The 27,917-nt window shown below is 34.5% G+C and overlaps 1 protein-coding gene across 1 annotated transcript in view; it reads left to right on the top strand.

Annotated features, from left to right (window-relative positions):
• The first annotated feature begins 538 nt into the window (after positions 1-538).
• Positions 539-27,917, top strand: part of LOC135681745 (60S ribosomal export protein NMD3) — a 27,648-nt gene continuing 269 nt past the window's right edge. The window contains exons 1-15 of the mRNA XM_065196343.2: positions 539-637; positions 2,017-2,151; positions 4,164-4,257; positions 5,056-5,136; positions 5,636-5,764; positions 6,128-6,218; positions 7,114-7,192; positions 7,662-7,758; positions 11,821-11,873; positions 13,550-13,614; positions 14,056-14,189; positions 15,123-15,235; positions 22,511-22,583; positions 24,249-24,361; positions 26,120-26,190. Of these exons, the coding sequence (XP_065052415.1) occupies positions 591-637; positions 2,017-2,151; positions 4,164-4,257; positions 5,056-5,136; positions 5,636-5,764; positions 6,128-6,218; positions 7,114-7,192; positions 7,662-7,758; positions 11,821-11,873; positions 13,550-13,614; positions 14,056-14,189; positions 15,123-15,235; positions 22,511-22,583; positions 24,249-24,361; positions 26,120-26,190 (1,375 nt within the window). The 5' untranslated portion in view covers positions 539-590. The remainder of the gene's footprint in view (positions 638-2,016; positions 2,152-4,163; positions 4,258-5,055; positions 5,137-5,635; positions 5,765-6,127; positions 6,219-7,113; positions 7,193-7,661; positions 7,759-11,820; positions 11,874-13,549; positions 13,615-14,055; positions 14,190-15,122; positions 15,236-22,510; positions 22,584-24,248; positions 24,362-26,119; positions 26,191-27,917) is intronic.

Below are 27,917 nucleotides of genomic sequence, written 5' to 3'. Positions count from 1 at the left end.
ATCTTTTTCTTAAATTTTCAAACTTTAAATAAGTATCGTTGTGCATGTCTGCGGATAGGGCATCGAACGATGCATAGAACAGATCAGCTGTCTTCATTTATTACGATAAAAATAACTTCTTCGAGGAATGAAAAGAGCTCAGATTGGTAAACTACATTAATCAGTATGCCATGTTCATTAGCTAAAAATTCCACAAGGTTTGGTGCTAAACTACCGTTAGTGTTAAATTGATAAATTCAATATGATTATTGCCCCTACAAACACGCGAAGGAACTTTTTGGGAAGAGATCGATTCTACATTTTTTGCAGAGACTAGAACTTTTTGAAAAAGTGTTACAGAAATTATCACTTTTCTGTTTTCCTGAAAACTGATAAGCGACCTTCATAGAGGTAAATATCTCACGGTATGAAAAGGGTCATCTTTGCCTAGAAACGTTACTTTGAAAAAAAATCAAAATATGAACATAATAGAATGACCAATCTCTTTAATTCCATTTTTGGCATTGCCAGGCATTTCAATATGCTGTGGCGAAAAAGTTATCAAGCCTCGGCGCGACGAAGCTAGCCTCCTTTTCACGTGGAGAATCAACATGGAGTACATGAAGGAAAGCCAGCTAAAACAAACGCAACATATGATGTATGAAATTTCGTGTATTTCATTTCCTTCTTGTTTAAGAAGAGGTTGCGAATTATTAAATTGATTGTTAGTTGTCAATTTTTGATTTACAGAGGAGCTTTCATGAAAGATTTCATAATTTAAAAGCTCTGAACACGATGAAATTTGTAAGGCCTACCTAAAACTTTGGTAAAAGTATTGTACTGTATATATTTTTTGCTACCTCTAGCTTCCGAAGGTTGTTTTAGAACGCTGAAAAGCTATGCTTATCGAGCAGCATCCTGGTCCTTCCTAAGTCTGTTTTGGCATGGCACTCAAGTTGGCCTTCCTAAAAAAAACTGTTTGTTACGTTTTTTTATACTAGTATATCCACTGGGCTAGAATCCCTCAGATTCCTCGTTCTGGAAAAGATGTCAACTTTCTATTGTAAAATATGTCAATATTTCTTGATATGGTTTTAGGTCAATTAACCATTTGGTTTTGATAATGTAGAATTAAGATCCCAATCTTTGTGCATTAGATTGCCTTGCAGTTACAAAGAAATAAACTAATTTAAGAAATTGGGGAAAAAATGCTTTCTATCAATATTTCTTGTGAAAATTTTTCCAAATCTGCTTGTAAATTCATTCAATAAGCAAAATTATTACACCAACCAAGTATTTTTCCTATTAAAACCGCTTCATTTATCCACTGAGGAAACATTTAAACATGCAAAATCTTGAAGACAAAGATGGTCTCTTCAAAATTTGCCATTATTGACCCCAAGTCACAATGTTTAGAGTTCAGAGTGATGGCATAGGCATAATAAAAACTCCTTTTAGAATTTTTTTATTTTGACCATATAACCAAAAAAAATCTTTATGAAATACTACTAAATGTACAAAATCAGTTGCTTGTATTGGAAATTGGTTTAAATATAGCCACTTTAGCACAGGCTCTTTCCCCATCAAATAATTGTTATTCGATCTTGGTTAGTAACTTTATGGGGCAGGTTAGATTAACAGTCAATCCAATTTTGGCCATATCAAGCCCAATTTTGTGCATACCTAATGGTGTAAAGGTATTTTATGCCATTCTTTCAAACTATGTGGTCAAAATTATGAAATTTTTTAAATTGAACTTTGATGATGTTACACTTTGGTAGTCTTTAGCTCGAAATTTTTGTATGTGATACTTGTCTGCATGTACTTAGTGTTTTCAGGCTGCATACAACATTGTACCTCTACCAAATAAAATTTTTTAAGCCCTGCTCAGATTGGTTTGTGATGGCCTTTTAATGTAACGATATGTTTATGGAAAATAAAATTGAAAAAAACTATTGATTGTAAAAATCTGATTTATTGAGCTCTGATTCTGTGAGCTGCTTCCATGCTTTCATGTTTTTGAATTTCTTCCTTCAGATTGTGTTGTGAATGTGGTTCTGCCACAGTTCCAAATGCATCTAATATGTGTGTTGGATGCATTCGGAGTAAAGTTGATATAAGTGATGGTATCCAGAAACAAGCAATGTTGCAGTTCTGTAAAGGTTGTGAGAGGTTAGTTTTTTAGATTTTGTCATATTTCACAGGTATCTTGGAAAAAGATTAGGTGTTAAGAATTGTATGTAAGAGCAATGGTGTAGCTAGCCAAATAGCAGCGGTCATGCCCTTCCCACATATTTCGAAAAATGTGGATTTGGCCAAATTCTGCCACATCCAATTTTTAAGTTGCTGAGTTCCTTTTGGACAAAGATTTTAAGGCTTGTAGCTTATGAAAAAATTTTGATGAACCTTTAGAACAAGTTTTTCTTATTATTTAGCAATTACCTTGGTACACCATGAAATGACCTTTGTGTGTTATAGCTGTGACACCGTTTTTGTTTGTTGATAATTTCTATAGACGGAGTTCATTCAAAAACATAAGTTCAGTATTGTTGATAAAGTTAGCTTAGACCAAAAATTGTGTTATTCTCCCGCTTTCCTTCACTTTGGAGGCTTAAATGTATTTGTTAAATTTAAAGTTTAGAGATAAGCTAAAATTTGTAAATGACACAATAAATCACATGAAACTGAATAAGCTTTTTGGTCATCTTTTCCACAAATAGTCTTATGATCAATTTATTGAATGTATTTCAAAGATGTCATGATTACCTAACAATCACAATAGTACTGATAGATGAATAAAACAATTGGGCCAATGGATATGCAAAGTCAATTTTGATATGAAATAGAAGTAACTATAATAATAGAAAAGCCTTGTTGCAAAATGTTTTCTGTAAATTTAGACTTAATAGAAAAATATTTTGCAAAATCAGTTTAGCTAAAAAAACATTTATGTTTCTATATACTTGTAGAATTTAGCATTTATGTTACTAAATTTAGCAAATAAGGGTTTTAAATGAAATAATTTGATCTTGTGCATTTTCAAATACATTAAAGGCTGATATAAAGAAAAAACTGTTCAACTATCAAGATCAGAAACATGCTTGACTTGTCTCTGGTCATTTTATTTTATTTTATTTATTGGACAGGTACTTTCAACTACACAGAGCTCTGTGTGTCAGTTTGACTTAAATTGTGTGTCAAAACAGTGTTATTGCATGTGATAATCAACAAAAAATTGAAGAATATATTAAAGATAGTTTTGAATTCTCTATTTATTAACTACAAAATTATTGTCCTTATCATAATATGTTAACAATGCTCTTAAAGGGCTTATCAGTTGACTATGCTGCTAAATGTCGGGAGAGTTTAAGCTGAAATTCTGTTGGTTTGCCAAATTACACTGCTATCTTCTTCATCCATCCATCTCCAGTGAACAGCACCACATCTTGAAACAATTGATTACTGAAAAGGGTTTGATCATCCAGGATGATCCTGCTCACTGATTTTATGTCCCATCACAAAGCATCTTTATTGGTTAACCAAGGACCAAAAAGGAGCCTTTCGTGCCTTTCACTTCTCCTCATAGGGCAACACCATTCAGGCTGAAAATCCTACCATTGTTGTAAAAAGTTCTGGAGATCCACATGAGTCTGTGCTACTTGGCAATAAGCTTTTGCTTGCAGAGCATTGCCTCCCATCTTGTGGATCTAGCCACAACAGTGCGACCATCATTGATAAATGCTGCCTTGCACTCTTGTTCATGAAATAACACAAGACGGTTCTGATGATTATAATGATGGTCGCACTTGTTATCAAAAAATGTTATCACTGGGAATAGATGGTCATGCCCGGCATGACAAGCATGACCGCTAGCTACGCCACTGTGTAAGAGGTTATTGCTTTTTATTTTTGAAAGTTTTAGGCAAAGTGTATTCCTTCTATACATTTCTTAAAAATTAAATTGAAAGTATTTTCAAAGTACTCAGGTCTTTCTATTGGCAGAGATGACGCACCAAGGTTAATACGTAACTATGATAACTATGACAGCAGCCTGGTGTAGATTTTCATTTTTTTATCTGATCTTCAATATGCACCAAATTTTCATTAGTCATGGAGCTAATGTAATGAATTTTTATGAAATTATTCAATTATTCTGAATATGATTTCTCTTTTCTTAACCAAAGATATCTACAACCTCCTTCAACATGGGTGGCATGTGCTTTGGAATCCAGAGAGCTTATGGCAATATGTCTAAAAAGGCTTAAAGGTCTTGCTAAGGTCTGTTTCGTGTAGATAACTGATATTATTTGAATTTTTTCTAATCAATCAGCCATTTGAAACAGTCTGATGTAAATAAATCTTCAGTGTATATAACCAAGGTACATGGAGCTTTTTCTACCAATCTCTACAATATCGATAAATCATTCTAATAATGGGTTTGGGTGGTGATGGGTTTGCATTGTAATTTCTCAAGATCCTGAAAAATCTAAAATATTCTAAGATACAAAATATTGGATGGACATTGCTGTTTCTTGTTTCTGAGAACAGCAAAATAAAGCAGTATTCTCTTTTCTTGAACATGCCAATGTTTCAAGAACATGACTTAATTTGTCATCATGAACTTTTCCAGGGTGTTTTCTTGTTTGTCAGGACCACCACAACAATTGTCCTGGGGGCATAAACTCCTGTTATAAAAGGCCTTTGTTTCCAATGGGCAATTGTACCCCCAATAATTTTATCCTTCCTAAAGCAGTGTTTTTCAATTTTTCCTATGAATAGTATCAATATCACCCTGCATTATGATTGGTCAATTGGGCTAGATTTTGGCTGACTGCCTTTTCTAATTAGTTTGCTATTTTATCCATTTAGCTTACAAAGAGGCTTAAAAGATTTTGGCAAAATGTGAAACAATGTGCCATGTACTAAGTTAATTAAAACCAAGTGAAAACCTATTACAAGCAATAAAGAGAGCCAGTATTTCATACTTAGTCAATGTCCTAGAAAACAATCTTAAATTTAGGGGTTTACTTATATTAATTTGTCAAAAGTGACAAATGTAGAGTGATTTGCTTTTAGGTGAAACTGGTTGATGCAACTTTTATCTGGACTGAGCCACATTCCAAAAGGATTAAAGTGAAGCTAACTATTCAAAAAGAAGTAAGTAGAAGTTTATGTTTATAGTTTAGAGATCTTTCAACAAACAACACGAATCTGAAATCCATTGTCTGCCTTTATTTTGAAAATCAGAAACTTGAATTCAAAAGTGAAGCTTTCAGCAATTTTGAAGGAACACAAGTTTCAAGATTATGTTTAATCATGGAATACATTTTGTTCTCAAAGAAAAGACAAAGTTTGTATTTAGCTGTAGAGATAGCATAGAGAATTTTAAGATTGTTGTTAAAAGTGTCTTCTAGCTGTGGCATGTCAGTGATAGATTTAGCTAAAAATTTTTAACAATTTGAAAACTATTATTTAATGACTATATTTAACAAGACATGTCAATGAAGATGAAACAGTTTTCTATCAAATTTTGATTGCTCAATTAAAGTGGCTGTGTTTTAATGGGGTTTTTAATAGTTTTGTTTATTAAAGAATATCTCAATAAATACTTTGTTGTATATCTTTACTTAATGTTGCACAATATTGTCCTTTGCAGGTGTTTGGATCTACAATTCTGCAGCAAGTGTTTGTTGTAGAATTTGTCATTCAGGGACAAATGTGTGAGCTTTGTCACAGACGGGAGGCAAAAGATTTTTGGAAAGCAATAGTCCAAGTGAGACAGAAGGTAAATGAAGCAATTTATTATCTATTTCTTTGAATTTTTTTTTATTTTGTTTTTAGATAGCTAGAATCATTTGATGTTTTTATCTCACGCAGAATCATCTCATGTAAACAAATTGGTGGTAAAAAAGTTCCCCATGGATTTGATACAAGATTCCCCATGGATTTGATACAAGATTCCCCATGGATTTGATACAAGATTCCCCATTGATTTGATAAAGATTCTAGAGAGCCATGTTTGTGCAATAATAGAAGCATCTCATTATGATGCAATCTTTAAATATTTTCAAAAAGTCATTGAATGCACATTAATGACTTTATGTTTTGGGGTGCCATTTGTAAATGATGAAGTAATTTTTTATGACAGGTTCCTCACAAAAAGACATTCTTCTATCTTGAGCAGTTGATTTTGAAGCATAATATACATGCAAGGTCCCTCAGAGTTAAGCAAATGCATGGTCAGTAAAATCTTCAAATTAAATTTATGTTTCTCATTATAGCGCTTTTATGTTTTTGCTTCTGTAGTTCTGTGTATCGTCTTCCTAACTTACCAGCTATCCATATTTGGTAATTTATAAGTCACAAATTGTATCCGTCGTAAATTTTTATGACAAGTTTATGGGTATGACATCTGCATCTCTGCATTAAACCCAATTATATTGCAATTTTATATTTTGTTGGTGCCATGTTACCTGTTTGGAACTTCTTACGAGCTGAGAAAAAAATTGATTAGACTATTGCATTTTTGTTGTTAAAATGTATTGAGATGAAGTTGATTCTGATGTCTGAAGTAATTTTATGACTGGAGTCCTGCTCTTGCGATTCTTTGCCCAAAACAGGCTTTGTGGTTGGAAGTAGAACCTTCAATAGATTTGAGAAGATCCCTTCGTTCTTATTTTAGATTTTTGGATTCCTGGTGTGCTCTTAAAGCCACAACTTAATCTTTGTAGCCCTCTGCTCACTTAGTTTTAAATTCATGGTGATAACTGATAGATTAGATTGGTGTAATTTTCAAGTAGGCGTAGAAACAGAGATGCATTATGTTGCCACACTGCCTGTGGTATAGAATTTATTGGTGCTTAAGCCAATCATATGGAGAATATTTCCTCTATTCGCTTTGACTTCACCAACTATCCTGACTGTGAAGGGTAGTTTTAGTCATTTTGGTCCTGCGGGGCTGTTTCCTGGCTTCCAAGAGGTGAAGTGTGCATCTTATGCAGACAGATAGTATTTGATCTTACTAGCCATCAGTTACCAGAATAGGATTGCACGAAGAAAGCTTATTTGACCAGGTAAATCCTTCTACAGATAGGGCTTTTTATCATTGACCATTTAATCTCTCTTTATTTGCAGATGGACTCGATTTTTATTATGACAAGAAGGAAGAAGCCCGTAAGCTGGTCGATTTCCTCCAGTCTGTTGTGCCTTGCAGGTGAAATCCTAATCCGCATCTGTGTTTAAGGACTCGAAGTAGAGGACGTATTGTTTCTGTTTGAATGAATGTCTTAAGCAAAGCAACTGGAATCGTATTTAAGTATGATCAATGAAATGATTGAATGCGTTTAGTCAGGTATCTATCATGTTTTGTCTTAGGAAACACCCCCTTAAACGTCAATGGACATTTGCTTCCCTTTCCATCCCTTTCCGTCCCTTGAAATCCTGTTAACTAAAACGAATTCGTTAGATTTTAGGTTTTCATCGTTTATGGCTTGTTACCTTTGCAAAAGCCTCACTCGAATTGCTCGGCCAATATTTCAAGTAAATATTTTGTAATGAGACTTCTCTTGTAATTCGTGTTCTGTGATTGTCTTACCTTAATTTCTAAATCTTTAATTTTATAAAATTTTTCCCAAGCAACAAGAATCTCTCATTAAAACAAAATAATGCGTTTTTTTATTTAGGTATAAGACTGCCCAGGAACTGATATCTCATGATATACACAACAATACCTACAATTACAAGCACACGTTTTCAGTTGAACTCGTTCCAATTTGCAAGGTAAGATTTTCAACCAACGTATAACTTCTTCTGTTAAAACTCTATTTACACTTAGTTTCTCTTTATCCTATCCATGGTTTGCAGAATGTTTTGATGGTAAATTTTAAGGGAAAGCAAGGAATGAGCAATCGCTTTACAGACTAGTTTTTTGTTCGGGCTAGCTGACAGTCATAAGGATTTTGATGTCATAATCTGGTATTTAGATTCCATTGATTATTTGTGTTAATAGAATGAAGTTATAGGATTACCGTAAATAGTACTGCGGTAGAAAATCATTTAGGTATAGTTTGCGTTACTTTGCTCAGTTCTAAAACGAAGATTGTCATCGGTAGCAGGCAAAAAGAAAAGAACAACCATATGTGATAAAAACAAATCCACAGTTTTACATTATCAGATCGAAAGGCAGACTAAGCAAGACTTCAGCATGGAGAGTTTCGAATCAGAAAATTAATCTTAACCTTACCCTTTATATTCTAGCGATAACATTCATTGCGTTGTTCTTAACCTTTTCCATTCTCGTCACTGCAATATAATATCAAGATTGTTTGCTCCAAATATTGAAGATAAGTTATCAATATTTGGCAACGTCCAATGAAGTGATATCAGCAAAATGGTTTCATTGTGCATTCAGTATTGCGTCGTGATCTGATTTCCCGATATTTCTCCAAACATTCTTTAAATTTCTGTACGATTTTGCCGAAAATCTTCCCCGAGTCTGCTATGGGATGATAACGATTGAAATAAGCAATTTTCGAGTTATCTTGCATTCATGATGCGAGTTATTTTATCTACCGGCAAAGTATTTATTGTTTGATTTTTTACTATCGAGCCAAAATATGTTCTGGAATTGTATTTCAAGAGAACTGTAAAAAACCGTTAGATAGAAGAATGCGTCCTTGAAAAATAACTGTAGCTGGAATGTAAAGACAGATAGCAAAACAAATAAATGTACTGAAATCTTTCTGTTTTAGTCGTAAGGAAAGAAATTGGGCCTATTACACTTACAATGCGATATTATTATAAAAAAAATTTTGGCTGAATACTAAGTTAGAAAACCAACCCAAGCATTGTCAACAGGAGTAGAAAAGAATCTGATAGGCTTGGACTAGAAGCCATCAAAATTGTCAGTGTTATATGGGTATATGGTTTCGACGTGTACTCTTCGTCATTTTAGATTAAGTTAGGAATTCTTCAAGGTTACATTTTACCATTGTTTAAGTCAGTCAGGGTAGAGGTTCTATTTTCAAACCCTTAAACCACGGAAAGCTTTAATTCGTTTGCAGTTCAGTTGCATTTGACTTCTAGGCCTTCTACAAACCAATGCTATCAGGACTTCATAGTTTTGTGGTTTGACAGCTGTCAAAGATCATTTTGAGATGCTTAATCCTGTATAATTAGGCCTGTGTCGTAAATCAGGGTAACCTGTCGTATAAAGGGCACTAATAGTTTCTCCAAAGTAAAAATTTGTGCTTTAATGTCTTCTAGTGCATGTGAAACCCGCCTGTACGTTATGCTTTTTCATGCAGATAATTCACTTTTGTTGATATTTCTAATCTTGTGAATCTGAAAGAGTTTTTCTCATGAAAGCCTTTCTTAGGGCAAAATCCTTTATTGTTTGTCTCTTAACAGGCAAAGCCTGTGCATTATGTTTATTGCTATTCATTCTGTTCTTTCTCTCGGCTCACAGGATCTGTCACTTTTATTAACAACTTAAAAATCTTTCATTTATGCTCCTTCTATTTCTTCATCAAGCACCGCTTCTTGCTAATTATTGCCCCTTAAGTCAAATACCAATAAACTATATACGTTTAGACCATATTTCTAGACAGTATTTCTAGAAAATTTCATCTGCTTGTATAAATAGGATCTGTGTTGATTAGCAAGTCTGTTCTCGATTGTCCTTCTCTCGCAATTTTCCTGTGTGGGCCTTGAGTGATGTCACAAGAGCTATCACAATTAATTTATATCACAATTAAAGGTCCCTATATGTTTAGCTTATAATTGTGGAGAATAAATACCTAAGCAAAAGCCTTGAAGAAGTTGTGGCTTTCCCCCCATTGCAATTGTGATTCTTCGCAATGATATTTTAATTCCCTTTCGAGTTATTATGTTCTTCATCTACTCTCAAGTACCTGGCAAATTTGTCATTTTGAATTTAACCTTCGAGAGGAAAATATCAAATGATACAAAAGTATCAAACACAAGCCCTGCAGGCCATATCCGGCCCATAAAGCCATCATTTGTGGCCGGGAGATAATTAGAAAGATTAATTATGTATGGCCTTTCAGTATTTAGTGATCACCCAACTTATTTCGTCAATACCATTTTATCCTACTAGTTTTTATTTGCTTTATTCTTTGATGTTTGCTTTTCTTTCGAAAAATTCACAGTAGTCTGACTATCCAGATACAAGTTTATGCTAAAACAAAGTCGATTTTTTCTGTTGAATAAGTTCATTCACTCTGAACAGTTATTCACATCATATTTTACATTTAGTTCTTTGTGCGATTGAATTTGCCACCCATGCCTACCGCTCAATAAATTGTTCTTGGAGGGTGTCGATAACAATCAACCACATTTGTAATCACCTTAGTTATTGTATGGATTGCTTGATTTAGCGGTCGTTGCTCAAATGGTGCAGATATTGCTAGAGCTAGTATCGAAGTCTTGAAGTGTTTCATAAAGTGAGCCCTAGAGATTCTGTATTGCTGATTAATAAAGGCCACGTGCAAGCTAAATCTCCCTTGAAGCATTCGGCTTAAATGATTTCCCTTGTAACCAAATACCACTCTCAGTGATTCTTGTTTTAATGATTTTTTGATAGATAGTAAAGCCAAAATATAAAACTCCCTCCCTTTCTGGTGAAATTTTAGCTTATCCCGCTGTGTCTTAGAAACAAGTCAATCCTAGAAAAGCTTAGACAAAGTACCAGCTATTATCAAGGTGTCAAAAATAAGCCCTGAAGACCTTTGCGTCCTATAGCATTTGCGTTAGTCAGTTTGGTCCGGGTTGTGAATCTTTTGAAATGTAAAAAATGCCTGCTAACAAGATCTTATCTAGAAAAAAGAACTTCTTATAGCAAGCATTTCAAGATAAATTAGTTTGGGAAGTCGACCTATTCACCCAGATGACAACAGTTGTCAATGTGCGATGTGTCAAAACAGTGATTCATTTGATCCAGTTTGAAATACCTTGCGCTCTCCAAGATGGTCTTTCCGGGCGAATAAAGGCAAAAAACAACTAAAAGCGCGCTATATGCTTATTTTAAACGATAACTTAGTGTATGATTAAGGTCAGTTTATTGAAGAATGTTTTGGTTTAACTCTACTGGAAACGCTAATATAGCGAAACGAAACATTTGATTTATGGTTTTTTGCTTGATTTTTCTTTGACATACAAAATGACATCGAATATAGTCATTCTTAATTAATAAATGGAGTTAAAGCTGGCAATCGAGTGCTCGGTAAACTTGACACATAACTGCAACAATTGTGTTTTGTTCATAGATTTTGGCTGTATACTTCCAAAGTAATGGAGATACCCAAAGGAGAATGTAAACCTTTGGCAACCATCTTAATATTTACAGTTCTCTGTTAGAACATGTTTGTACAACAAGGGTTTTCCATAAAAGTTGCTTGCGTATTCCTTCTGATGGCTTTTATCGCGCAAATGAAAGCAAAACTGGCCACGAATTACGTCATTCATCGAATTACGTCATTCATCAATCATACCAAAATACTGTTTTATCGATATCTTGTCCTTGTTAGTTTGTGCAAATTCGCCTGGTCCTGTTTTTTCCCCTTTGCAGCAGAATAACGAAATCGTGTTTCCGTCCGTCTGTCACTTCTGTAGGCACCTAACCTATGTGGCCAGAAGTTAACACTTAACACTTATCCCTAACGATGCATATATGTTCAACACTAGAGTCCTTAGATAAAAAACAGTCAGTGCAGCACCTTTTTAGATTTTCAGGTACTCACTCTGCAAGTTTCCAGTTCCCCCAATTCTTTTCATAAAAAGCATAGTTGCTCTCTTCTTGCAAATCTTTTTGCTTTTTTCAAGGATGATATTGTGTGTCTACCGATGAAGCTTTCAAAGTCTCTTGGAAACATTGGGTAAGTATATTGCTAGTATTATTGAAAATACCCTACTCTAAAACAGTTAAGCAGCAATTAAATTGTCTTGCACAATCCTAACCTGATAGCTGCTTTTTACGAGTTTGATTTTGTACGCTTTTGCTGCAAGTTAGATGTCAAGCGAAAAGGTAGCCAAAAGGAGACAGAAATGACAGCTACGATCCTGTCTCGATAGGAGGCTCGGCTCGGTCGATAGGAATGAGAATTTAGTTTTAAGAGAATATTGGTATTTTCTAAAATTTTAGGCAGTGTGTCATTTAATAACTGTAAACAAGGCATTGCATGAAACTATATATACTGATCACCCTTATACTCCAATACTGCCCCATTATCTCTAATCGTGTCTTTTTCTGTTTATATGCTGATATGTCAACATCATTCTTCTCTCAAGTCATGCCTTAAAGATTTACATTGTGGTTCTATTTCTCAAATTTTTGGGGTTATTATCAACAGACTTTCAATGCGAAATCGTATTTTTGTGTGCTAATGGCAAAAGCAGGCCTCAATCTTCCGGCTTCTCAAATTATCCCGCCCCCTGTCAGCATTTGAGCCGAAGGATTTTGAAAAACCCAGTTTCAAACTTTTCTTGTAATCCCCAAAATTAGGCCAATCAAGACAATTACCATTAAGGCGAGGTAAACCGATATCAATTTAATTAATGCATTCGACTATTCAGAGGATTAGCTTGTTTTGATGAGACCGCGAAAATTACTAAAGATATACTTATAATATTTACTAATGTAAAGTGACATGGGTTAATTAAAGCAGATTATAGGCTAAACTGAGTTTAATATTAGGTTGATAATCCCGTAATGCTTTTATCAATATAGCTTTGGGGAATAAAGATGGATTGAGCTTTTGTCAAAAAGATTATTTCGCTAAAGTAGTATTTTGAAAGATACGGATATTTTGCCTTTTAAAAGTCAGGTCCCTGCGTTACTCTTGATGGTGACAAGATTTACAAAGCCCAACCCTGTTGCTTCCTTAATATCACAACGCTGTAGAAATTAAAAATCTGACGTAATCGTTTAGGACATTCTCAATCTCTAATCTCTAAGGAATGTGAACCTAGGAGTATGATGGGAAAATCAGAAAGCAAATCCAAATGACTACATGTTATTCTCATTTTTCCACGGCTCTGTAATTTTTATCGCAGATAAATGCCAATAAGCGTGACGTCGAAGGGGCAGCTTCAGGATACGTTCAATTGATTGGACACATGGTGTTGAGACCTCCAGGGCTTCTATTGCCTGACGTCACGGGAAATCGTTAATGACTTCTTTTGAAGATGATAAGAATTCATAGTTTACTAAAATAGTAGCTTTTCTTGCTAAAATGAAATATTTCAAAATTTATCGTAAAAGTACAGTTTTTACATCTAGGTTTTTAATTGATTGATATGTTTGCATATTTGTCCTTGAAACAAAAGTGCAATGATTTTTATTGCTCGATGTGTCCAACAGACTTTTGTACACAATGATTTTGAAATGAGAAAGGATTCATGCTTGTCGTAAAGGAGAGTTCTTGCAGCTGTTTGCGTCTTCATCTAATCTATCATATGCTCTTGTTATTAGGCAAGGAAAGTTGTACATGATCGACTTTTATCGCCCAGTTTTATTCTGAAACTGATGATGCATGTAACTTTTATTTTACAGTCAGATCTTGGTATGCTACAAAGTAACAAATTCGTTGCATTTAATCAACCCAGCCACAACACAAGGTGAGCTTTTTTGTAACAGTGATGACTTCATGAATAAGGCAGTTGTTACTACAAATCCCATCGCCTATTGGATGCAATCTGTCACGTGAGCTGTCATTGTGTCGATCATTTTCATGGTTAACCAGTTTATTTTCTTTTCACAGCTATCCATAATCATTTTAGACTATTGTTTCCTCAATTTTCTCAACAATGTAGCCTCAACTGTTTGTTAAAATGAGAACTTTACTCTTTCTTACAGAGGCCTGACAGTCATTTTAAGATAATGATTGAAAAGTTTTATTAAATCACATCTTAGTAAAGGAAAACAACGTTTTGCTAAATGAAATAGAAAATTGCAGTTCCCTTAATGAGTTGGAATGGAAAAAGACCTAAGTTGGCTTTTCTCTTAAAACATGACACATTAAAATTGGTTTTTTTAAATATTTTATTTTTCTGTTAAAGTTGCTGAAGTATCTGCAAATTTGTACTGGCGAAGTCCATTCAGCAGTATGTGCGCTTCAAAACAGCTAACTGACTACACGGTTCTCGAAATGGATGCTGCAGGAGGAGGAACCAAGTTTCTTGCCAAGAGCAGAGTAATGAATTATGCTTCATTTTTCTTCATCATGCAGATATCGCTCAAAATTAGTTTTTGTTAACTTGGCATTAGCGATCAGGAGATAACAGAATTCATTTCTTCCTATAATCTTCTTACTCTTCAAGGCCAATTCTTTCTTCTGATCCTCTTAGGCCACTGATCATTACGTGTCTCTGATATCTTCACGTTTTAAAAATTCCAGTCAGCATTGACAATTTTCACTGTTTCAATACTTCTACAATCAATCCTTGTCACCACTCTTGAAAAACGTCCCTTACCATTGAACAAAGCCCCTCTTTCTCAAGATAATGTTAATGATAAAGTATTTTTATGTCAATGCTTTATTAGCATGGTTTTTATGTGACAAAGTGTGCTGCAATCAATTACGAATAGCAATTTGCTCATTAAAATTGTTTATGGAGCGAATGTACGGTGTTATGAGTTAGTTGGGTAGTAGTGTTAGAAAAAGCACTGTAATGCCTTTTTTATTGTTTTTGGCAAGGATTTGTCGTTGTACATCAGCCAAGAACTGTCATTAATAGATTAAGATTGAGTTTCCCAGTTTTATCTTCTTTTTGTATGCATCTTCATTGAAACGTTGTAGTGTCAAACAGGACGGCCTTAAGTTGCAGCTCCATGTTGCACGCTTAATTCCATCATTAGGCAAATGAAATCTGTTGATTCAACATTACTAGTTCACAGAGCTCGATTTCACGTCTCGCGGTTTTTGCCAGCAAAGTCTTGTTTTTACAGGTGGTTTTCGACAAAAAGTAAAAATTTGCCAATCGTCAAAAACAAAACACGAAAAAAATTGCCTTCGTATTTGAAAGTTATAACCTTCAGTTCTAAATTTCAATGAATCAGTTTAAAAGTTGAATGCAAACCATTTTCTAAACTGTGGCTGAAGGAATTGGGTGTCGTTTTATTTTAGTACTTGCTTGCCGATGTCTACTTGATGCGAACAAATGAAATGGGGTCGGTTGACCAGGTTCACTGCAGGACGCATCTTGGCCATGTCCTCAATGTTGGAGACAGCGTCTTCGGGTAAGCTACTGAATATTATTTGAATTAGGTTAAACTGTAAACTAATTACTGGCCAACGAAGTAAAACCAAGCAGAGTTATTTTATATAGATCTTATTATTTTGTTGCTATGCTCTTGTTCTCAGACGCCAGTTTAAATGCTCAGTTTATGTCGCGACCTTAAAAATTCGACTCCTTCCAAATCACTATCTACAGCAATATCAACAACATTAACCATCACTTGTCTTATTAATTTTTTGCATATCATACATTCCATATCTTTGATTATCATTCCATATCAGGGAACTGTTTACTTTAGCAGCTCAACTTGTGGCTTAATATTTCACTTCTAAGTTATCCGCTTAGTACAAAACACAACATATTTATAGTCCATACCTCCCGTTACTCTATATCTTCATACCTCCCGTTACTGTTATGCCTAAAACTGTTCTCAGGATGGACGAGCATTTGGCCGATATACCTCGACAAGATGTAGCCCTCGCCTCTGACCAATACATGCTATTGTGGTTTTTGGTAATTAATGGTTCTCAAACCTTTGCTGCTACTTTCTTGATTCGTAGAAAACTTTCTAGTTACTCGTTGCCATATTTTCTTTTACAATTAATTCTATGACTTATTTCCTCTTGGGTTCAGAAACGACAAGCCTTTTGCATCCATCATGAATACAAAGTGCATTGAATTTCCTGCCTATTATTTCTTAATTAATTGATTCCTTCCTCTCCTTGCCATTCATTCACCCATCAACCATCTTCTAGTCTTTCAACATTATTGCCAGTGGATTCGTTAAAGCCATTCTTGCATTTTAGCTTTACCAAACCTACTCGTTGTACCGTGCAAGCTACTCTTGCTGAGGCATAATATCGCGAAAGCGTCTCTCCTACTCTACTTTTCCTGCAGCAAATTATTTCTTCGGCCTTATAAAAGATGGCCCTATACTTATACTGCAACTGGCAGCCTTATCGTTGCTGACACCTTCCCCTTCCACACCCTAACTTCTCAGTAAGCAGTAGCTCTCCATATTGTGCATGGGCTTCTGAAAGCCTATCTTTTATGACGTATATTTCATTAAGTCTATAAGCATATATTGCTACAAAAAGGTCGATATAATTTTTCAAGTGGATCGTTTGATTTTTAGCTCAAAGCTTATGTTTCTTTGCCGCTTCTAAGAGCAAATTTTTTCTTTCAAATTAGGCCTCGTTTTCAATCTGCCTTGCATAAATATTCCAAAAAATTTTCTTTAAGCTGAAATTTTTTTCCAAGTTTTTTTACCTAGTACCCAGCCTCTTATCACTGGTCTTTCTTCAGAGCTGCTGACAATATATCTTCCTCCGGTATGTGAATGCATCCCATACCATTTGCTTGAAGCACTGATTCCTACCTTGAATTCAATTTTGGGATAAAATCTTTCGTAATTAAATTTTGTACACTTTTTCCAAAATTTTCCCAAAAAATTTCTTGCCTAAAGCTTGTAATACAGTCTCGATTTGTGAGAAAAAATATTTGAAACACAATCGTACGCTGCATGCTCTTTTGTTTAAACAATTCTACTTCGTCTTCATAAAATTTTTTTCTTCATGCCGTTACAAGATAGTGTTGGAAGTAGCAAAATAGTTATCGCAGTCATAAAGGTTTTAAGCCACTTCATACACTTGTATTTCAGATCCACGAATGCCTTTTCTTATAAAAATGTACCGCACCATAAAACAACTGTCTTTGATGTATGACTTCTTTGATGATGCCTCGGTGCCTTTTAAATGGCACTATGCAAAAAAGGGCAGATAAAACAATAAATAGCACTGTTTTTCGACCTTTACGTGATTTAAAGACCTTTACAATTCTTTACCCTCCTTATCCGCATTCTGCAAACTTTCCCATGGTTGCAACATCTGCCATAGTCATTTTTAAGTCACCGTAAGTCCGTTGCAAGCATTCACCTCATATTGCATGAGAAACCGCGTTTGTTTGGAGGACCTTGTAAGAACTGGTTGTCTCATTTTTCGTGTAAGGCTTTTCGGCGTCTTTGTGTGCCCTTCGTGTTAATTTGTTTTGCGCCCGTAATTCGCTTTCTAATCCCATGTTCTCATCCCCTGTCCTTGAATGCAAACATTTTGTGCACTTTTTTGGAAATGAAGTACTTCGCTTAAGACTTGGAATCTTCTGTGTGCTTAAGAAACTGACCGATTTCGTGCCATCATACGATCAGTTTCTAATTGGTATGTGAGAATGTAAACAGAGTACGTTAGTTTTTAGAAACTGGGCTAAGAATAATATTTCCTCCCACGCTTTTATATTCATACTTAACTAAGTACTGTTACATATAAACAGTTTTTATTTCACAATCGCATGCAATATAATATTGTACGCAATGGCCTATTTTCTAGGCCTTGTGAATAGCACTATACAAAGTAACGCTGGCTCGGTAATGACTTTGCAGCCAGCTTAAAATGAGTTTAATGAATGTATTTTAAAGTTCTCATGTATCATGTGTGTATCAGCTGGTTGTAAATTATTTGTAAATAACAAAAATCTATACCAGCAAGTAAATAAGAATATTTCCTCCCAGTGATATTATGTACCTGATTTTATCAGAGTTCACTTGGCCACAAGAAATTTCTTATTCAAGAGTTAATCCGTGTAAAAATTGATAGGCAACCCAAGTTCAAAAGGAAACTGAAGAATGTTTCTATCTGTAAATCCGATTTTGATATTACCTAAAAGAGACACCTACTTTTAAAATGCAGCTGCTGATTTCAAATTATCTGGCACAAATTCAAACCATGTATCGTTTAGATCGTGTCATACGATTCTAGTTTACCTACATTTCTACCCTGCCTGTAAGTTTGACATTATTAATAAGATTTGTTTTTTTCGTCCCACTCAATTTTCTAGATTTCTCATAAAATACTGTTTTCTGCTCAACAGGCACTGATTACATTTTCCTTGGTAAAAAGGATTAAATTTGTCTTGTACATTTAAAAAATTAACCAAGAATTCTCTAGATTCTTACGATCTTGAGTACCAAATTTCGTTACAGTTTCAAGATGAATGATGTTCCATGATCTAGGCAATGTAAATTTCTGTTCTTTTGTGGACTGCTCTTCCATACAAAAATAACAAAAAAGATTTCAAAACTCTGTAGATATTGATGATGAATTAATTAAAAAAAAAGCTTATCATGTATGGCTTTCCAAATTGCACTTTTAATAGCCTGGTCGCTTTGGTTGATACATGATAATAATGCAAATAAAATACTGTATTTTTTGCCTGGTTTCACGTAACTTAGGTAATTCAGGGTTACTGCTAAGAATTGCCTTGTTCCACAATTTTTGTTACACAGGTAACAGCTGTGTACTTTTTAGTTGATGTCATAAGCAGGTATAAAGTGGTTTTGTCTTAAAATGGTGCTGGAAATTCTTACTAAATTGTGCATCTCTATCCGTTAAATGCTTGTTATGGTCTCAGGCTCGACACAGATGCATTACAAAAGTGAAAAGGTTTAAAGCAAAATCAAACACCACTGTACCGCGCGGCAGAGTAGAGGCAAATCTGGCGCTAAATGGAGCAAAATGGATTTGTGCTGTTGTACGTTTATATACACCTCTTTGTTTGAGAGCTTACTCTTGTTTGATTAATTGCTACGCTGTCTGACTCTTAAAAAATGCTCATGTGAATTATTTGCGGTGCCGGAATTACGTCCAGCTTAAGAGATTACCTTTTTATCGGGGTTTTAGCTGGGTGACACTATGATTACAGGCCATTTCTGTGACTTGTTGCCTAATAGCTGCTTCCAGTGAAAGATCAATAGTTGATTTACGGAAGACGTTCATGTAATACGTGAATTCAGTAAATTATTTAGGAGTTAAGACAGAGCTAACTAACAAACTTTTGTTTATTCAGTTAGGTTTGGTTAGATCTTTAAAAACTTTCTTTGCATTGGATGTAGGTGATTCGTCAAACAACGATAATTGTCGGTCTTTTTATACCTGATCATAATAAAATTCAACTATATTCTTATTTCATTAGTACTGAAGTAAGAATATTGTGATATCCTTTGTCTATTCATATTTTCATAACGACATTCATAACTTATTAGCCAGCAATTGAGCATAAGCTTTCTAGTTCCTTAGTCTTCTCCTTCTTCAATCTGTCTTTTGCATTCGAAATTGGACAAAACTCTGAGATTCTGTTGAATGTCTTTTGCACTATTTGTACAGTTCTTGAACGTTACCCAATCCAGGACCAAATATGTAGAGATGCACCCATTCTCTCTCTCCAACTCGATATATCTAGTTAACCATTTTTCTCAACAATAAGACCCAGGATTGTAGTTCTTTTGATGTTCTGGTAATCTATGTAGATTCACTGTTGTTTGCTTTGAAAAAGAGACTGCTGGCTCGTGTGCGAGGCCGGGCGTGCTACCCCTATTGAATACTTTCATCTTCAGTTAATAACTTTATGAATAATCTCCTCTTTGCTTCTGATTCCGTTTATTGGTAGGACGGAAAGAATTCTAATTTTGTTTTTGCCACCCTTGAGCCAGTTAAGAAAATTTTGTTTGATACAAATTCAACTAATTTCTCTAAATTAATTTTACGAAACGACCAAGTTGCAAATCTCTTTGAAACGCTTTCTATACAGTGCTACATTGATGGTGTCAATACCTAGGTTTTATCCTTGCGCTAGATAAAACTATAAAGTAATTTGTGAAACTCTTAAGGAACTATCTAATCAAATATGTGGTTACGATGAAGTAGAAATTGGCGGCGTTTTCCTGGCCTGCATAGTAACTTTGCATAACTGGCTTGAAAAAACCCGGCTGCGTTCAAAAGAGTTGCAATGACTCTAAACACATCAATGATAACCGCTTTCTGAAGCTAACATTCGTAGTTGGATTCCGACCTCAAAAGCTCGTCAAATGTTACTGATTGGATTAATTTTGTCAGCTTAAGTTTGATTTAATTCGAAAATACTGAATTTAATACTGAATTTTGACGAATAGCAACTGAAATGCTACCTGGATCTCACTGAAAGTAAAGGCAAACCTGTTGTTTGTCCATGAAAGCAGTGTCTTGTCTAATTCGACTTGAGCTATTTAGCGTGAATATTTTGCTATGGGATGAATTTTGGCCTTCTCAGATCGCATTAGGTTTCCTCTTTGTTACTTAAGGCTGTAAAAAGCTGTACTAAAAACGCAGGAATGTTGTCGTTAACCTTGGAAGCAGCAGAAAAAATACGGAGATTCCGACGCATCCCAGAAGGCTCTAACATCTTTGATGTAGTTTATCTGTTGAATAAAGAAAATGTGATAATTTTTCGGTTTCGAATACAGCTTCAAAACTGAGAGCTCTTCATCGGTTAAAATTCGTTAAACTGTGCTTTGAACGCCGTATTTCTTTGTGCTTCATACCTCTCTAATAACCTTATGTGTTACTCCTTCTCTCACTAGCCAGAAATGGTACACAAACGATGCTTCTTTACTTTTACCAATAAACCTTAAAAACTATCTTTCTTTCAATTGCACCAACATATCAGCTTCTTTCAATTACCAATGAATCGTTTCAAAGTCAAATAATTTGCTCCAAAAAGAGATTTAGGCTTTTGAAAGACCACTTTTACAGTTGCTAAGGGAAATCAGGAATTCGTTGTTTATCTTGTGCAAACATTTTTTTTGAATAATTTGAATAAATTAAACCTTTAGCAGATGGAAATTTTTCCAGAATTCCGTTCACGCTGAAGTAATAGTTTTCATTGCATATTAATTCTGTAAAACTGTTCTTGTTCTTATAGTAGATTTTTGCGTAAATAATTGTCTTTGTATCTATGTTCAAAGAAAGGTTTATTAGTAGCTTATCCAAATTCTGTCATAAATGCACAACCCATAGCCTTCGTCACAGACCATATCTCCTTATCAGGTCTGTGACGCAGGCTAGGGAGCCCAAGACCCTTTGTGCAATGTCAAGTTAGCGTTTATGAGCCTGCCTAGATTGTTTTGTATCTAGTACCCCAGTGCTGCTTCTTGAAGCGTACTGTAACTCATCAAGCCAGGGGTCTCGCGAATACCGTAACCTTTGTCATTTGTCTATCAATGCTGTAGTTTTTTCGATTCTTTAACAGCCTGACAGTTCACTTTCAATTTTTATTTATCAATGTCTTATTTTTGTCATACCTTGACAACCTTCCAGTCCACTTTGAGATTTTTACTAGCAATGCTTTACTTTATTTTGATGCTATTGCAGTAATCAGAAGGATATCTTGCTTTTGTCATTTTCTCTAAGCCAAGAATCGTTATTACTTGGCTGCAACTAAGATTACGGGATTATCATGGTATCAGACGCATTTCTGGGTTTTTATCCGAACGCATTATACCCAGTGTTCACAGACTAGTGTCAGCAATCCATCCATAAACTTTAAATAAATACGTTCAACTGACGCATTAGCGTTCAATAATGTCCAAGCATTTACCTGGCGTTTGAAGCGCCATATGTAAACTATCTCACCATCTTAGGTAATCTTTGTTTCCTTAAGAAATCCAACCTAATGTGGCCATGTTGGCAACATGATACGGAAATGTCTTTCTAATGACTGTTATCCATAAGTGTCGTATGACATTAAAAAATCTTTTTTAATATAACTGCAACAGCTATAACTTCCATGTTTCGCATCTTTAGCACATTTACTTGTTTTCTTGGTTCTGTATATTTTATAATACCGTATTTCAACTACCAAAGCCAAGGTTCCATGTCTCTTTAAAGTAGTGTATTCCTTTGTATTCAAAATTCTTTGCAGGGAGTTTCAGTATTTAATTTATTGCAATATTCCGCTGCATATGTCTTTAATATGCAATAGGAAATTAATTTGTGCAAGAAAAGAAAGATGGCGTCCATGCTGTACTTTCGTTTGAGTGCAGCTTGGCCTAGCAAGGAATTTGAGAAAGTATTTACACAAAGAAAGCCTGCTTTGTTTTGACTTGTTAATCAAATAATACGAACTCCACACAGTTGTGGTCTGATGAATGACCAATGTCGTCTGCAATTTCTCTTCCTTGCAATCTTGCAATAGCACACAAATGCAAAGTCTACTATCGTTTGGATATTGCCTTGTCAAAGAATATTTGCTGTTGTAAAAACATGCAGTTTGTTGGTTTTTACAGTACCATCCCAGAAAAGGCCTGCAGATTTTTCTTTCTGGCTTATATTGTTTTCTAATAAGATCAAAGAATACTATTAGCTTTGGAATTTAGTCGATAACTGGTATTCCTTTGCATCATTTTTTGTAGATTTGACTTCACGAATTCCAACCTGAATGACGAGCATCTGGAAAAAATGAAGGAAGATGCCGTTCCTAATGTTGTGAGTTTCCACCTTTGTTTAATAATTATATTTTTTTTCATCCTGGTTGAATTCCAAATTCCTTTGCGGATTTTTTAGAAGATTGCTTTTTGTTATAAGATGCGGTAACAGGAGTTCCTGTAATGGCAGCAATGATTACACAGTTTGGAATCAGAATATTAAACCAGTGGCAAGAACGTAGAGATTTGTTCTTAGGCCTTGAGATCAACCATATACTTTCAACTGATTTTGCCTATTTAATTATTTTTTCGCTTTAGAAATCAACCTAAGCAGTTTTATATTAAAATATCTCAGCATTAATTTTTTAGCAAAATCATATTTCGTTCAGGTTTTTTTATGATATTCATTAATTTCTAGGGAACCGCTATTTGTAGCGAGACCAAATATTTAAAAGATTATCCTGGGTTAATACTGTTTAACTGTCTCATGTTTAGGAAAACATGTGAATTTTTGATTGTATGTTCGGAAAAATAATCATCACAATGGGGTGTGTCCTTTATTTTTTAATACTAAAGGTCCCTTTAAGAGAAGCCATAATATTGATGCGACCTTTTTCTAATACTGTACAAAAATATGAGAACCCAATATCCTGATGTTAACTTTATTAGTCAATTGCTAAAAAGCTTAAACATTTTAAAGAAAGATGCGTCCTGAATTATAAGCGCAATCAGCGTAAGACCTTATAGCTTATTCAAAGACTTTAAGGTATAGAAAATTGCTTGAATCTTCCCCCAAAAACTACTTCTGAAAGTTCAATGGCACTTCCGTATCTGAAGAAATTATTCTCGCAACGTTCGTCTTCGTTTATGGGAGAGAAAAGTGGGGCATTTTTTAAATGACTTGATTTTGACTAACTGAATTAAGAAAGCAATAATTTAATTTTTGATTTTTCGTTAGCCTAAATATACACTCTCTATTTTAGAAAAAATAGAAAAGTTATACCGGACCATTAAATTTAAACACCTTAAGTCGTGTACTTTTTACACTTGAAATAGTTTAAATACCTTCAATAATAAATTCTAGAATTTATTATATTGCCAATTTTTATTTGACTACCAAACGTAAGATACAGATAAGTGTTGCTTTCCTCAAGCTGCCTAATTTGTAATGATCAAGATCGAGGGGCAAATCACTATATGGAAATCTCATACATCTTTGGTGGAAATCCTATTGTTTTATCAGAAAATCCCTGGAAATCCGTTTGTTTCTGTTGAAATCTCGTACGCTATTTGCAAAAGTGAATTGTCTCTTGATCGAAATGCCCTTGAACACCAATTTTTCTCTTTGAATCTCTTTTTTACTCTAAAGTATGCCTGTCGATTTTTCTGTTGCCATTTATTGATAGTAATCGGTCTTGTTAGGTACGGGATCTGCGATGTTTCAACTTATAAAACAGCTTAACATTCTCTTAGATTATCCTAAGAAACTCAATGTCTTTAGAAATAAGAAAGAAATGCTTTTTAATTCTCTTTATTTGAATGATTGAGAACGACATGCTGGAAATCGTCAATATTGCCCTCTAACTGTCAATTTCTTTGCCAATTTAGATTTAAGTGGATTTGTCTCTTGTTCAATTAAGACCAGTTTTTAAAGCTAGTCATGTGTTTTCCCCGTTTTTACCAGCCCGGGGAACTGCTTTGACTTTTGCAGTAATATCTTTTGAAGGTTTTGGTGAAAAAGTCATTTGCAGACAAAAGAAAGCGAAAGAAGGCTAGGAATTGGAAACTGCATGGAATTGCCAAAGATACGACAAGTATTGATCCAGACGTGTTGCTGAGGTAGGACCGTTTTTATACAGAATGCTACCTGACTTTTATTCGTAATAAAAAAGATTTGTCTTATCTCTGCTATTCGTATAAATGCAACAAAATGTAAAGTTTCTTTAGGTTAGAAAGCGTGAGTTCTGATAACCCACAAAAAACCTGTTGCGGATATTCCTTGGTCACAATGGATCGCATAAATCAGAACGTGTTTCAGCTTGTCACATCAGCCAGACTTGCTTAATATTTGAACAAAACTGTTAACGATAATGAAAGTCTTTAGTGACCAGTTCACTTTCGAATTTGTTGTTCTTAGGTTCGGAAATTTACAGATACCAGCTGTTTTTAATTGCATTTTGTGTACCAGCTTTTGGTATTTCTCGGCTTTAACAGTAACTGTTGGTGCAAATATATACCTGATGCGCGCAATAAACTCTCAGGGACTGACAGTCATCAGATAAAGTTTGATTTCTTAATATCAAGTGGTATAAAAGTATGTCTATTGACTAAAAGCATGAACACATCAAAGCATAACACAACATAACAAAACTTAACATAACATAACAAAACATAACATAACATAACATAACATAACATAACAAAACTTAACATAACATAACAAAACATAACATAACATAACATAACATAACATAACATAACATAACATAACATAACATAACATAACATAACATAACATAACAAACATAATATAAAATAACATACATAACAAAAAGTAACGTAACATAACACAGCAAAGCACAGCATAGCAACTTTTATGTTTCATCATTTATTTTGTTATCAAATTGAATTCCATCGTAAACTAGGGCATCCTTTTCCTCACAGCGCTTGATACAGAAAGAAGGGTTGCTGCTTCCATACCTCCGCAGGGGCTCTGACATGTTAAGCATAGAGAGACAAATTTGGTCTTCGTGTTATAAGGTTATTAAAGAAAAGAGAAAATGTTAAATAAGATAAAAACATGCCTATGTTGTACAACACATGAAATAATGCTCAATATAAAGATTTGTTGCCATCAAACTTAAAAGTGAAGATAACTTTTCCAATATAATTTCGCTCAAACAAGCTAGAAAATGATCGTCTGCCCTTAGATGATCGTTGTTCTAATTTATGCCCCCTGCCCCCTCTCAGCATGCTCCTGCTCCGATTCATTAAACCATAAAATTTTGCTTTCCGGAGAACTAGTACTGTAGCTTTTTCATTGCTGATTCGACACAGTACTACATTCATCTTGATATCAACAATAATGGAAATACAGTCTTACGGCTCAAGCAAATTATTTCTACAGACATATGGCGCCTTAGGAACCATAAGTTGGACAGATCTGACGCAAGCTATATTTCTGAAGTCGTTAACTCAGAATTAGTTTAGCCGTGTGTCCGGTACAAAGTGTTCATATTCTTATATTCCCCTATGATTTGAAGCCCTTAATTACAATTAATAGTGTAGGCAGCCACTAAATCCGCTAAAAATGTGAAACGCCTCGTAATTTCTCAAACACCATACAAAGAAGAATATTGAAACTAAACATTGTCTTTCGACGGCGTTCTTATCACAATTTGTTTTTAATTTCGCTTACTAGCTTTAAAGTTGAGTTTAAGAATACACAGTCAAGGCCTTTTTGCCTTGTTGATTATTTTTATTGGATTGTTTAGCATGGCAAGCAGCGGTGTTTCTTAGGGAATCATTTTGCTCATGAAAATCTTGTTGCTCGTTAAACGGAACCTAATTATATCTCGAGTTTATCTTGTATTTCAGGGACTATGATGAGTTTTTAGATGACATTGAAGAAGATAAAGACTTTAGGCAGAATATCAATATTTACAAAAGTAAGTTTTTGTCAATTCACATTTTAAATCAATTGACTTCACACAATTTCGGCATTTATTTTTTTAATCCCTCTAACTGACTACATAATCAACGGATCAGCCCTTAAAATCCATCAGGAATTTTATTTACTTGAAATTTCTTTAAATCCTCTTATTCAGATCATTTGCTGTTCTTTGAAAAGCAATTTTTGTCAGTTGAATTTCTTTATATCAACTTTAGGTAAAAAATGTCTTACTTCAGAAACATTTGATCGGGAAACTTACTCTGTAGCCGTTAAAGATTTATCGACAGAATCTGGTCTCTTCTATCGTATCAATCAAATACTGAATATATATATAGATATTTATTGTGGATGTTTTATGCACCACATATTTAAACAACGTGCTTTTATTACTTAAAGGAAAATTTTTTGTTTTGACTCTATACTGTAGATAGAGGGAGTTCGTTTTCACCTCAGGACTCAATTTGTGATATTTTCAGCAGGCAAGCGGCACTGATTGCGCAATCACTGCAGTCACGTGCTTGCATTTCTGATGGACGTATTATGATCTACAACTGGGTTTATGTATTTCCTAGCGTAGAGTTTTCGGTCCATGTTCTGAAGTTTTATACTCTAAATAATGCCAGATAAAAAGCTTCAGAATGTTTCAAAAAGTCTGCTGTATTCAAATCCATTTTTGAAAATTCTTTCTTGGCACTTACTTGATTGCATTAAACGCCTGTGAACCTCTTTACAAAATGTACATATTTGACAAAATCAAGATATTCGAACCTGTTTTCTGTTTTAACTCAAGAGGATGTTCAATTGTTGTCTTTTGTTTTTCTTGATTGAAAAGTATACACGCATCCACAAGTTGTGCAGTACAGTAAATTTCGCATAAGTCGCATATTTCAAAAGCCGGACTCCCATAAGTGAAATATTTTCTAACACGGATAAATGCTTGGTCCTAGTCAATTCAGTATGAATGCTATTACTTTTCCCTGCACAAATCGGATTTTAATAGTTGGATATTAGAATTACAGTCCTTGTGAGAACAGCATCACATTAGTCGGACTTCTGTGATTTTCTTCAGCCTATATGATTTTTCGACATTATATTATACTGCAGCTTCTAGGCAAAATTTCTTTTTTTCTTTGCTTTATACTATTTTCAATGTCAAACTTCCCTTAAGTGGGACTTCTGATTAGTAGAATTATTTTGTCTATCCTAAATAGATATTCAAACAGATATTCAAACATTACGGCATTGCTCACATTCCACTGTATATTATACTATGCCCCAGTCTACAAATCCTGGTAAAAATTCTCAAGGGAAGGTTACTGGTTTCATATTATTACCACCACTGTATTACTACAAGATCTAACTTAGTCCGAAATCATAGATCTAGAATATACCATTTTCAAAAAATTCGGTAAAATACAAAGCCAAATGCTCGATAAACCAAATCGCTTGAAGCTGTGGTTTGAGCTCTGTTCGGGGCCCTAACCTAGAATGAGCCATCTTTATTCATCGAGGCGAAAAATTCAAACGTTCCTGGTTCGCAAAAAATTTCTCAAAATCAAGGGAAGATCACAATCCAAAAATAACTTATTCCCTAAAATTTCCCTAAATGGCTTTAGTTAGAAATTCAGAATAAATACAAAACTCTTCTTCTAAATTTTACGCTACCTTATGGCTTGGCCTGTTTGCACCAACTTGGTGGATTTGAAATACCGTTGTTTATGT

The sequence above is a fragment of the Rhopilema esculentum genome, chromosome 12 (genome assembly GCF_057945365.1).
Source record: "Rhopilema esculentum isolate cy_ngs chromosome 12, ASM5794536v1, whole genome shotgun sequence".
NCBI lineage: Eukaryota > Metazoa > Cnidaria > Scyphozoa > Rhizostomeae > Rhizostomatidae > Rhopilema > Rhopilema esculentum.
The sequence above is the reverse complement of the archived record's forward strand: the minus strand, read 5'-3'. Positions and strand labels throughout refer to the sequence as shown.